Genomic DNA, 13,101 nt, shown 5'->3' with positions numbered 1-13,101 from the left:
GATAGGTTAATACTGTCACCCATCACACTTTTCTTAATTTAATGATACCTTTACATATACTAAATAATATATGCGTGAAATTAGTTTTGATATAGGGTGGATCAATTTCATTGACCTGTCTTGGAACCGGGATATGGGGTAGTGTCCATTTTCATACCATCCAGGTAGGCTATACTCCTGTTGTAAAGCGAAGCAATGTGCTTAATATTAGGGACGTTGAGAAATAAATAAACATAGTATGCCTAGCCTATAGAAAGCTGATGGGATCCTCTTCTTTTTCAGAAAGGCCCTCTAAACTCTGTTTTCTCACACACATAGCCTTTAGAAATGTTGCTCAGCATGAGCTCATGGGCTCTCAAGTCTATAATTCGAGTTTTGATTACATTTGCATTAGAGGGACAATAGAGTGCTGAGTACCAGGCAGTTAGCAGGTTTGGTAGGCTACTAATGAGCATCAGCACCATCAGAGCTTGGAGAAGCCCAATTACCATGACTAAACGGTCACATGGAATTTAACTGCCATCATGACTCGTGACTTGTGACAGCAGGTGTGGCGGTAATATGGTCACTGCATTAGCCCTAGCAAGGACTGACCATCCAGAAGATCAAATTGTTGTTTTAACCATGTTGAGGCTATACAGTGTTACAATGGAGTAAAAATGCATATGTTTTGTATGACAGTTAAAACCAACCTCATGAGGCATTTCTATGTTATAATCTTCAAGAATCTATGGGTTTATATATGCAAATATTAATGTAGCAACTGCAGATTGCCCCTTTAATGATTGTAACATGTTATACTGATACGGATACACCCTGACCTTAGAGCCTTTTATTATCTAATTTGGTTAGGTCGGGGTGTGAATAGGATGGGTACTCTCGTTTTTCTATCTTGGCCTGGTATGGTTCCCAATCAGAGGCAGCTGTCTATCGTTGTCTCTGATTGGGGATCATATTTAGGCAGCCTTTTCCCACTGGGTTTTTGGTGGGATCTTGTTTTTGGTTAGTTGCCTGTGAGCACTCCATAGCTTCACGTTTCGTTCGTGCTTTATCGTTTTTTTTGTGCCGGTTCACTAAATAAATATGTTGAACCCATACCACGCTGCACTTTGGTCAGACAATGGTCAGACAATCCTTACAACAACATTCGTGTTATACTGATACAGTAACTTCCCCTTTAATGATTGTAACATGTTACTGATACAGTAACTTCCCCTTTAATGATTGTAACATGTTACTGATACAGTAACTTCCCCTTTAATGACTGTAACATGTTATACTGATACAGTAACTTCCTCTTTAATTATTCTAACATGTTATACTGATACTCTAAAGCAGCTGTGAGAAACAGTCCTCTTGTTGCTGATTGTGTCATACCCTCAAGTGTGTGTGTGAGTTTGTGTGTGTGTGTGTGTGTGTGGGGGGGGTATGTGTGTGTGTATGTGTATGCTTGCTATGATGTGTGAGTGTATGCATGTGTGTGTATGCGTGTTTATGCATGTGTCTGTGTGTATGGGTACGTGTGTGTTCTCACATCAGTGTGTATCTCCTCAGGACCTGAGGATTCAGGGAGAAGACTCTACAGGATGGTTGCTGTGAGCTTTGGGATGCTGTGTGTTCTACAAGTCACTCTCAACATCTCCCTGAGGCTTTCTGTGAGTGAGTCTGTATCCCAAATTATACTCTACTAGTGCACTACTGTTGGCCAGGGTCCATAGGGTTCTGATCAAAAGGATGCCATTTTGGACCCTATTCCATTTGTAGTGCATTCTTTTTGACCAGAGCCCATATCCCATTTGTAGTGCACTACTTTTGACCAAGGCACAAAGGACTAGTGCACTATATAACAAATAGGGTGCCATTTAGGACCCATTCCCAGAACATCTCATCCAAACACCAGTAGTGGTATCATTGGCCTGGGTAAAGAGGGAGACCAGTGCCGGAAGAACAGAAATCAGCTGGAGAGGGAGAGAGACAAGTTACACAGTGTGAGAGACCAGTTACAGAGGGAGAGAGACCAGTTACAGAGTGAGAGAGACCCGTTACTGAGGGAGAGAGACCAGTTACAGAGTGAGAGAGACCAGTTACAGAGTGAGAGAGACCAGTTACAGGGGGAGAGAGACCAGTTACAGAGTGAGAGAGACCCGTTACTGAGGGAGAGAGACCAGTTACAGAGTGAGAGAGACCAGTTACAGAGTTAGAGAGACCAGTTACAGAGTGAGAGAGACCAGTTACAGAGTGAGAGAGACCAGTTAGAGAAAACAAACCAAAACCAGTTACAGGAGTGTTACAATGCCCTGACTAAAGACAGGGGCATGTTGAGAGACAGGGTCAGACTTCTGATCAATGAGAAGGTGACGCTGGAGAAGGGGCTCTGTGGGTGTGGTAAGTTGCCAAGTCAGTCACCAGGACTGTATCTATACTGAACAAAAATATTTTACTGACTTTGTTCATATCAGGAAATCAGTCAATTGAAATAAATGCATTAGGCCCTAATCTAAGGATTTCACATGACTGGAATACAGATGTGCATTTTTTTTACAATGGGCCTCAGGATCTCGTCACGGTATTTTTGTGCATTCAAATTGCCATTGATAAAATGCAATTGTGTTCGTTGTCCGTAGCTTATGCCTGCCCATACCATAACCCCACCACCACCATGGGGCACTCTGTTCACAACGTTGACATCAGCAAACCGCTCGTCCACACAACGCCATACACGTGGTTTGCGGTTGTGAGGATGGTTGGACGTACTGCCAAATTCTCTAAAACAACGTTGTAGGCGGCTTATGGTAGAGAAATTAACATTAAATGATCTAGCAACGGCTCTGGTGGAAATTCCTGCAGTTAGCATGCCAATTGCACATTCCCTCAAAACTTGAGACATCTGTGGCATTGTGTTGTGACAAAACTGCACATTTTAGAGCAACCTTTTATTGTCCCCAGCACAAGGTGCACCTGTGTAATGATCATGCTGTTTAATCAGCTTCTTGATATTACATTTACATTTACATTTAAGTCATTTAGCAGACGCTCTTATCCAGAGCGACTTACAAATTGGTGTATTCACCTTATGACATCCAATATGATTGATATGTCACATCTATCAGGTCGATGGATTATCTTGGCAAAGGAGAAACGCTCACTAACAGGGATGTAAACACATGTATGGACAACATTTGAGAGAAATAAGCTTGTTGTGCGTGTGGAACATTTCTGGGATCTTTTATTTGAGCTCATGAAACATGGGACCAACACCTTACAGGTTTGAGTTTATATTTTTGTTCAGTGTCGATTCTTTACCCTTCCTTCTCTTGAAGTGTGCAAATCTAGTGTGCACTTGGACACTGTGTGCAGTGAACCAATAGTTCAATTACAGTTAACATTTGTTTAAAGGAATGTTGCAAGATTCTGGCAACTAAGCCGTTTTTCTACTTAGGGTCACATGAACTCTGGATGCCATTTTTATGTCTCTGCGTGCAGTATGGAGGAAGCTAGAGGTAGTTTGCCTTGCACGGCAACACACGAGGGCACGGCAACACACGCGAGCACGGCAACACACGCGAGCACGGCAACACACGCGCAACACACGCGAGCACGGCAACACACGAGGGCACGGCAACACACGCGGGCACGGCAACACACGCGAGCACGGCAACACACGCGCAACACACGCGCAACACACGAGGGCACGGCAACACACGAGGGCACGGCAACACACGAGGGCACGGCAACACACGAGGGCACGGCAACACACGAGGGCACGGCAACACACGCAACACACAACACACGGAGCACGGCAACACACGCGCAGGGCACGGCAACACACGAGGGCACGGCAACACACGCGACGGGCACGGCAACACACGCGCAACACACGCGAGCACGGCAACACACGCGAGCACGGCAACACACGAGGGCACGGCAACACACGAGGGCACGGCAACACACGCGGGCACGGCAACACACGAGGGCACGGCAACACACGCGAGCGCAACACACGCGAGCACGGCAACACACGCACGGCAACACACGGAACACACGGGCACGGCAACACACGAGGGCACGCAACACACGCGAGGGCACGCGCAACACACGCGGGCAGGCAACACGGCAACACACGAACACACGGGCACGGCAACACACGCGCAGGGCACTGCAACACACGGCAACACACGCACACGGCAACACACGAGGGCACGGCACTGCAACACACGCACGGGCACGGCAACACACGAGGGCACGGCAACACACGAGGGCACACACGGCAACACACGAGGGCACGGCACACACGCGAGCACGGCAACAGCACGCAACACACGCAGCACGGCAACACACGAGGGCACACGGCAACACACGAGGGCACACACGGCACGGCACACACGAGGGCACGGGCACAACACACGCGGGCACGGCAACACACGCGAGCACGCACACACGCAGCACACAACACACGGCAGGGCACGGCAACACACGCGAGCACGGCAACACACGCGAGCACGGCAACACACGCGAGCACGGCAACACACGCGAGCACGGCAACACACGCGAGCACGGCAACACACGCGAGCACGGCAACACACGCGAGCACGGCAACACACGCGGGCACGGCAACACACGAGGGCACGGCAACACACGAGGGCACGGCAACACACGCGAGCACGGCAACACACGCGAGCACGGCAACACACGCACGCAACACACGCACACACGAGGGCACACGCGAGGGCACAACACACGAGGGCACACACGAGGGCACGGCAACACACGAGGGCAGGGCACGGCAACACACGAGGGCACGGCAACACACGAGGGCACGGCAACACACGAGGGCACTGCAACACACGCGAGCACGGCAACACACGAGGGCACGGCAACACACGAGGGCACTGCAACACACGAGGGCACGGCAACACACGAGGGCACTGCAACACACGAGGGCACTGCAACACACGAGGGCACGGCAACACACGAGGGCACGGCAACACACGAGGGCACTGCAACACACGAGGGCACGGCAACACACGAGGGCACTGCAACACACGAGGGCACGGCAACACACGAGGGCACTGCAACACACGAGGGCACGGCAACACACGAGGGCACGGCAACACACGAGGGCACTGCAACACACGAGGGCACTGCAACACACGAGGGCACTGCAACACACGAGGGCACTGCAACACACGAGGGCACGGCAACACACGAGGGCACTGCAACACACGAGGGCACTGCACACGAGGGCACGGCAACACACGAGGGCACGGCAACACACGAGGGCACGGCAACACACGAGGGCACTGCAACACACGAGGGCACTGCAACACACGAGGGCACGGCAACACACGAGGGCACTGCAACACACGAGGGCACGGCAACACACGAGGGCACTGCAACACACGAGGGCACTGCAACACACGAGGGCACTGCAACACACGAGGGCACGCAACACACGAGGGCACTGCAACACACGAGGGCACTGCAACACACGAGGGCACTGCAACACACGAGGGCACTGCAACACACGAGGGCACTGCAACACACGAGGGCACTGCAACACACGAGGGCACACGAGGGCACTGCAACACACGAGGGCACAACACACGAGGGCACTGCAACACACGAGGGCACGGGGCACTGCAACACACGAGGGCACTGCAACACACGAGGGCACTGCACTGCAACACACGAGGGCACTGCAACACACGAGGGCACTGCAACACACGAGGGCACTGCAACAGGGCACTGCACGGCAACACACGAGGGCACTGGGGCAACACACGAGGGCACGGCAACACACGAGGGCACTGCAACACACGAGGGCACTGCAACACACGAGGGCACTGCAACACACGAGGGCACTGCAACACACAAGGGCACTGCAACACACGAGGGCACGGCAACTATACAGCCTTTAGAAACTGAAACAGGTTTGCTGTATTTAAGTATTATTTCCTTCTCTGTTTGTCTTCTCTGTTTGTCTTCTCTGTTTGTCTTCTCAAAACAGAGAAAATGTGTCCTGAAGGATGGAAGTAGTTTGGCTCCAGCAGCTGTTACTACCCCTCGGCTGAGAAGAAACCCTGGGAGTACGCTGAACAGGACTGTCTGGGGAGAGGAGCACACCTGGTGATCATAAATAGTAGAGAGGAACAGGTGAGCGAGAGAGAGAGATGAGAGAGATGAATCAGGTAAATATATACTTACATGCAATTGACAACATCATTATCTTTCACTTAACAGAAATTCCCCATTGCATTAAGGACATTTTCCTGGATGGGTCTGAATGAAAGAGTGACAACGGGGACCTGGAAATGTCCATAAGACTGTAACCATTTTAAATAGAACAACATCTGCATTGGTATGACTTAGAATTATGTTAACCAGTGTCTGTCTGGTTCTCTGTGTTGTTAACCCTCTAGGTACTGGGCGGAGAAACAGCCTGATAATTCAGGTCCTAATGGGGAGGAGGACTGTGCTGAGATGAATTATAGGTATTGTGAACCTTGTATATACATGGAATGATGTAGGATGTACCGAGGAACGTAATTGGATTTGTGAAAGAGTGATTTAACAAACAATAGCTCGTTATGTACAGTTGCATTGCATGTAGTCTGTATCCAAATATCTCTCTCTCCCAGTGGGTTTTTATTGGCATGGGAAACGTCTTTATATTGCCAAAGCCAGAAACAACATCATTAAAAAACAAAGTTTACAAGGGGGGAGGAGTGGTAGGATTAGGAGAAAATAATAAAGGAAAACGTATACAAAATATATACATTGGGGAGAACAAGTATTTGATACACTGACGATTTTGCAGGTTTTCCGACTTAGAAAGCATGTAGAGGTCTGTAATTTTTTATCATAGGTACACTTCAACTGTGAGAGACGGAATCTAAAACAAAAATCCAGAAAATCACATTTTATAATTTTTAAGTAATTAATTTGTATTTTATTGCATCGTCATGACACTACTATACAAGTAATTGCATACATTTTTTTGTAGCACGCATGTTTGACTCTGAAGCCCTGTTTATATCTGCTGCTAACATGCGTCCTGTGTCCAGATCATGTCCACATTCTGATTGTGCCCAACTTGTGCTCATTAACAGAGAGAGAGAGAGAGAGAGAGAGAGAGAGAGAGAGAGAGAGAGAGAGAGAGAGAGAGAGAGAGAGAGCGAGAGAGAGAGAGAGAGAGAGAGAGAGAGAGAGAGAGAGAGAGAGAGAGAGAGAGAGAGAGAGAGAGAGAGCGAGAGAGAGCGAGAGAGAGAGAGAGAGAGAGAGAGAGAGAGAGAGAGAGAGAGAGAGAGAGAGAGAGAGAGAGAGAGAGAGAGAGAGAGAGAGAGAGAGAGAGAGAGAGATAGAGATAGAGAGAGAGAGAGAGAGAGAGAGAGAGAGGGTTGACAGCATTGTCACCAGTATAACCGTATGTATCATAATTGCAGCTATTGATTATAATAAAAATATTAATGATGAAGCTATTGATTATATTAAACATATTAATGATAAAGCTATTGATTATAATAAACATATTAATGATAAAGCTATTGATTATAGTAAACATATTCATAATGAAGGTATTGATTATAATAAACATATTCATGATGAAGCTATTGATTATAATAAACATATTCATGATGAAGCTATTGATTATAATAAACATATTCATGATGAAGCTATTGATTATAATAAACATATTCATGATGAAGCTATTGATTATAATAAACATATTCATGATGAAGGTATTGATAATAATAAACATATTCATGATGAAGCTATTGATTATAATAAACATATTAACGATGAAGGTATTGATTATAATAAACATATTAACGATGAAGGTATTGATTATAATAAACATATTAACGATGAAGGTATTGATTATAATAAACATATTCATGATGAAGGTATTGATTATAATAAACATATTCATGATAAAGCTATTGATTATAATAAACATATTCATGATAAAGCTATTGATTATAATAAACATATTAATGATGAAGGTATTGATTATAATAAACATATTAACGATGAAGGTATTGATTATAATAAACATATTCATGATGAAGCTATTGATTATAATAAACATATTCATGATAAAGCTATTGATTATAATAAACATATTCATGATAAAGCTATTGATTATAATAAACATATTCATGATGACGGTATTGATTATAATAAACATATTCATGATAAAGCTATTGATTATAATAAACATATTCACGATGAAGGTATTGATTATAATAAACATATTCATGATGAAGCTATTGATTATAATAAACATATTCATGATAAAGCTATTGATTATAATAGGCTTCCTAAAGCTTAACGCTTGTTGATGGTGGTATTTGTTAATTTGATGCTATTGTCCGTTGACCAGTCTCAGCCCCTTTTTCAGAAACGTGACATTATGAATATCTCATTGGTTCATTCTGTATTCACTTTGTATAGCAAATATACAGACTAATGACATGGTGATTTCTAATCCATCTCTCGGTGTAACACATGCTACAACTGTACTCTGACGTTGTTGACCTGGTTCTTTCCTATCTCAACCAGTGCTTTTTCAGATGCTTCATTTCATATTAGGTTGAATATCTATTCACTCGTCATGCCATTCTGTTACCTACAGGTCCTGGTTTTGACCATATTGGACTTGGTCGTCCACAAGGCTTATTATGAAACAAGCTGTGGATTTTAGGTAGAAATAAGCATGGCATGTGTCTTTGGTGCCATCTTGTGGGAGTTTTGGTAATAACAACTGCTGAACAAAAGCAGATATTTCCCCAGGAAACAGAAACTTCTCTTGGTGGAGGTGGTGCAGGTTCACGTATACATATGCCCATATGTATCAAGATTTAGGATCAGGTCCCCTCTGTCCATGTAATCTTATTTGTGGCGATCTAAATCGTAAACCTGATCCTATATCTGTATTCCTACTCTAAGACGCTTGATCTCTTCTTCAAATGTATCTCAGAGTAGATTCAACTGAAATTCAACTGAAATGGTGATGTTCTGAACGACCAGTTGAAAAAGGGGAGGGGTTGGGGAACGCTGCCCTTTAAATATTCCCACTCTCCAGGGTGCATACTCAGAGCATGCACTGACCAGCTGGTAAGGGCCTTCACTGACACTTTAAACCTCTCCGTGACCCAGTCTGTAATACCTACATGTTTCAAGTAGACCACCATAGTCCCTGTGACCAAGAACACCATGTTAAACTGTCTACAGCTGCACCATCGAGAGCACTACAGATGGTAGAGCATTTGGCCCAGTACATCACTGGGGCCAAGCTTCCGAACAGCAAGCGTTACCAGAGTGCAAAGTCTAGGACAAAAAGACTTCTCAACATTTTTGCCCCCAAGCCATAAAACTCCTGAACTGGTAATCAAATGGCCACTCTGACTATTTGTATTGTGTGCCCCCCCACAAACCCCTCTTTTACGCTGCTGCTACTCTCTGTTGATCATATATGCATAGTCATTATAACTATACATTCATGTACATACTACCTCAATTGGGCCGACCAACCAGTGCTCCAGCACATTGGCTAACCGGTCTATCTGCATTGTGTCCCACCACCCTCCAACCCCTCTTTTACTCTACTGCTACTCTCTGTTCATCATATATGCATAGTCAATTTAACCATATCTACATGTACATACTACCTCAATCAGCCTGACTATCCGGTGTCTGTATGTAGCCTCGCTACTTTTATAGCATTTCTACTGTACATAGCCTGTCTTTTTACTGTTGTTTTATTTCTTTACTTACCTTTTGTTCACCTAACACCTTTTTTGCACTATTGGTTAGATTCTGTAAGTAAGTATTTCACTGTAAGGTCTCTCTCTACCTGTGTCACGTCTAATCAAGGTGGGTGGAATCAGGCGCAGAGAGCAGATAGCGATAATAAAGTTTATTCTCTGGTGAACAAAATAAACACGGTCAACCCAAATACACACAGGGTGAAATTATCCAACACAGGATAATAGACTAACCGGAGAATAATAAACACAATAACACCGACAGACGAAATGAATGACAAAATAAACAATCCCGCACAAAACAAGGGCGGGACAACCTACATTATATACAGACACTAATTAACTAAACAACACACAGGTGAAACCAATCAGAGAAAACCAACAGATACACGAAAAGGGATCGGTAGTGGCTAGTAAGACGGTGACGACGACCGCCGAGCACCGCCTGAACGGGCAGGAGAGCCAACCTCGGCGGAAGTCGTAACATTAAGGTTCCACTTTAGTGGACACTTCCATCAATGTTCAAATTAAAAACAAAATTGCAATGAATGTGGAGGTATTGGTAGCTTTGTGGGTGGAGGTATTGGTAGCTTTGTGGGTGGAGGTATTGGTAGCTTTGTGGGTGGAGGTATTGGTAGCTCTGTGGGTGGAGGTATTGGTAGCTCTGTGGGTGGAGGTATTGGTAGCTCTGTGGGTGGAGGTATTGGTGGAGGTATTGGTAGCTTTGTGGGTGGAGGTATTGGTAGCTTTGTGGGTTGAGGTATTGGTAGCTTTGTGGGTGGAGGTATTGGTAGCTCTGTGGAGTAAATGCTTTAGAAATAATAAGTTATGGGTTCAAATCCCATCTCTTGTTCTTTAGCAGCTGAACATCAATGTCTAAACTACAAAGAGAAGTGTAATGAGTCTGTGGGTCTGGGGATCTCACTCCATTAGCACAGGGCTGGAGGTTTGAACCCAGTGCTCTGGAGGACGGGTACTCTGCCACAGTGTAAGTCAGGACTGTGGTTCCAGAACAGTAAGCAGCAGGGGTTATGGAGGGAAACGCCTGCAGGAGAAATAGACCTTTGTGTTTTAAATAGGCAAAAAGCACTCATTAAAATCAAAGGGTCTACTTTTTCCAGAGGTTTCCCTGCATAGCCACTGCTGTTCACAGGAGCGGAAACCCCAGGCATTAAACCCCATCAGCTGCCAACACAACCACACGCTCTGCCTGGAATCAAACCTACAATCACACACTTAACAGGCGAGAGCCTGAGCCACCAGCTCATTCACACTTCACAACCTTCTCCTCATGTGATCGACGTTGAGATTCCAGGAAACATCCAAGACTATGTTAAGAGGCCACTAGGTGGCAACATGGCAGTTGAAAGCAGTCCGTCAGTGACCTCTACTGGTCAGTTCCATACTTACCAATAATGCTGACCAATAGTGCTCACCCACAGTGGTGTAAAGTACTTAAGTAAAAATACTACTTAAGTTGTTTTGGGGGGTATCTGTACTTAACTATTTATATTTTTGACAACTTTTACGGCAGAGTAGCCTAGTGGTTAGTGCATTGGACTAGTAGCTGAAAGGTTGCAAGTTCAAATCCCCGTGCTGCCAAGGTACAAATCTGTCATTCTGCCCCTGAATAGTCAGTTAACCCACTGTTCCTAGGCCATCATTGAAAATAAGAATTTGTTCTTAACTGACTTGCCTAGTTAAATAACAAAATAAAATGAACTACATTCCTAAAGAAAGTAATGTAATTTGTACTTCATACATTATCCCTGACACCTAAAAGTAGTCGTTACATTTGAATGCTTAGCAGGACAGGTAAATGATCCATTTCACACATTTATCAAGAGAACATCCCCACTGCCTCTGATCTGTCAGACTCACTGAAGACAAATGCTTAGTTTTTAAATTATGTCTGAGTGTTGGAGTGTGCCCTTTGCTACCTGTAAATAATTTAAAATGGCACCCCCTGGTTAAATAATTTATACATTTTTTCACTTTTGACACTTAATATTTAAGTGCCTTTTACTTGAGTCATTTTCTATGATTGCCTGGAGGCCAGATCAGACAAATACCTCTGGGCAGGAACACAGAATGCAAACACACCTCACCTCACCTCAACTTACCTTACCTTACCTTACCTTACCTTACCTTACCTTACCTTACCTTACCTTACCAGCTCACCTTAGCTGTCATGTGAACCAGGGGTATTCAAATCTTACCCTATAAGGTCCAGAGCCTGCTGGTTTTCTGTTCTACCTGATAAGTAATTGTGTCCACCTGGTGTCCCAGGTATAAATCAGTCCCTGTTTGGAGGGGAAGACAAAACATTTTTGTGCTGATCTAGGATCAGTTTTGTATTTTAGTTCATAATGAATAAAACTGTATGAACAGATACATTTATTAAAAACACTCCAAAAAATATGAATAAATTGTTTTATCAAAATCATTTATACAGAGTGTTCTTTTTTATGAATGAAAATTCTTAAGCAAACATACACTGAATGAACAAAACATTAAGAACATGTTCCTAATATTGAGTTAGAACAGCCTCAATTCGTCAATTCGGACTCTAAGGTGTCAAAAGTGTTCCACAGATATACTGGCCCATGTTGACTCCCAATGCTTCCCAGAGTTGTGTCAAGTTGGCTGTCCTTTGGGTGGTGGACCATTCTTGATACACAAGGGAAACTGTTGAGGGTGAAAAACCCAGCAGCGTTGCAGTTCTTGGCAAAAACCAGTGTGCCTGTTACCTTACAAAGGCACTTTTGTCTTGCCCATTCCCTCTGAATGACACACACACACAATCCAGGTCTCAATTGTCTTAAGAATAAACATCCTTCTTTAGCCTGTTGCCTCCCCTTCATCAATACTGATTGAAGTGGATTTAACAAGTGACATCAATAAGGGATCATAGCTTTCACCTGGATTCTCCTGGTCAGTTTATGTCATAGAAAGAGCAGGTGTTCATCATGTTTTGTACACTCAGTATAAATTGCAGTTTATTTTGTTGCCATGGCCACCGTAATCTAGTGCAGAAATTAAACCAAAACAAAAATAGAAGAATCTAAAGACAATTGTGATTGTGTGGCACAATCCCTGGTCAAGGGCAAAGATACACACAATTGTTTCAAAAATATATCTCTACTTATTCTGCCAACAAACAAAATGTTTTCAGTTAAATGTTGGGCTTCACTTAAAAGCCACAACACTATATATAGATGGATGGGCTTCCAGTTGGTTCAACAATAGAATCATTACTGTATCGGTCCTTTATCAGAGACATTCAGGAGGATTCCAACAAAGTACAAATAACACTGACAGAAACTATAGGAAA

The 13,101-nt window shown here is 44.4% G+C and overlaps 1 protein-coding gene across 1 annotated transcript; it reads left to right on the top strand.

Annotated features, from left to right (window-relative positions):
* Window positions 1-3,483: 3,483 nt before the first annotated feature.
* On the top strand, window positions 3,484-6,130 carry LOC127919841 (filaggrin-2-like; the record flags this gene model as incomplete). Its single annotated transcript, XM_052503697.1, has 2 exons — window positions 3,484-5,899; window positions 6,008-6,130. Coding segments are annotated over 2 exons (2,539 nt in total), but the record flags the coding sequence as incomplete, so codon positions are not given.
* Window positions 6,131-13,101: the final 6,971 nt, after the last annotated feature.

Source organism: Oncorhynchus keta, unplaced genomic scaffold (genome assembly GCF_023373465.1).
Source record: "Oncorhynchus keta strain PuntledgeMale-10-30-2019 unplaced genomic scaffold, Oket_V2 Un_contig_17692_pilon_pilon, whole genome shotgun sequence".
Lineage (NCBI taxonomy): Eukaryota > Metazoa > Chordata > Actinopteri > Salmoniformes > Salmonidae > Oncorhynchus > Oncorhynchus keta.
The sequence above is the reverse complement of the archived record's forward strand: the minus strand, read 5'-3'. Positions and strand labels throughout refer to the sequence as shown.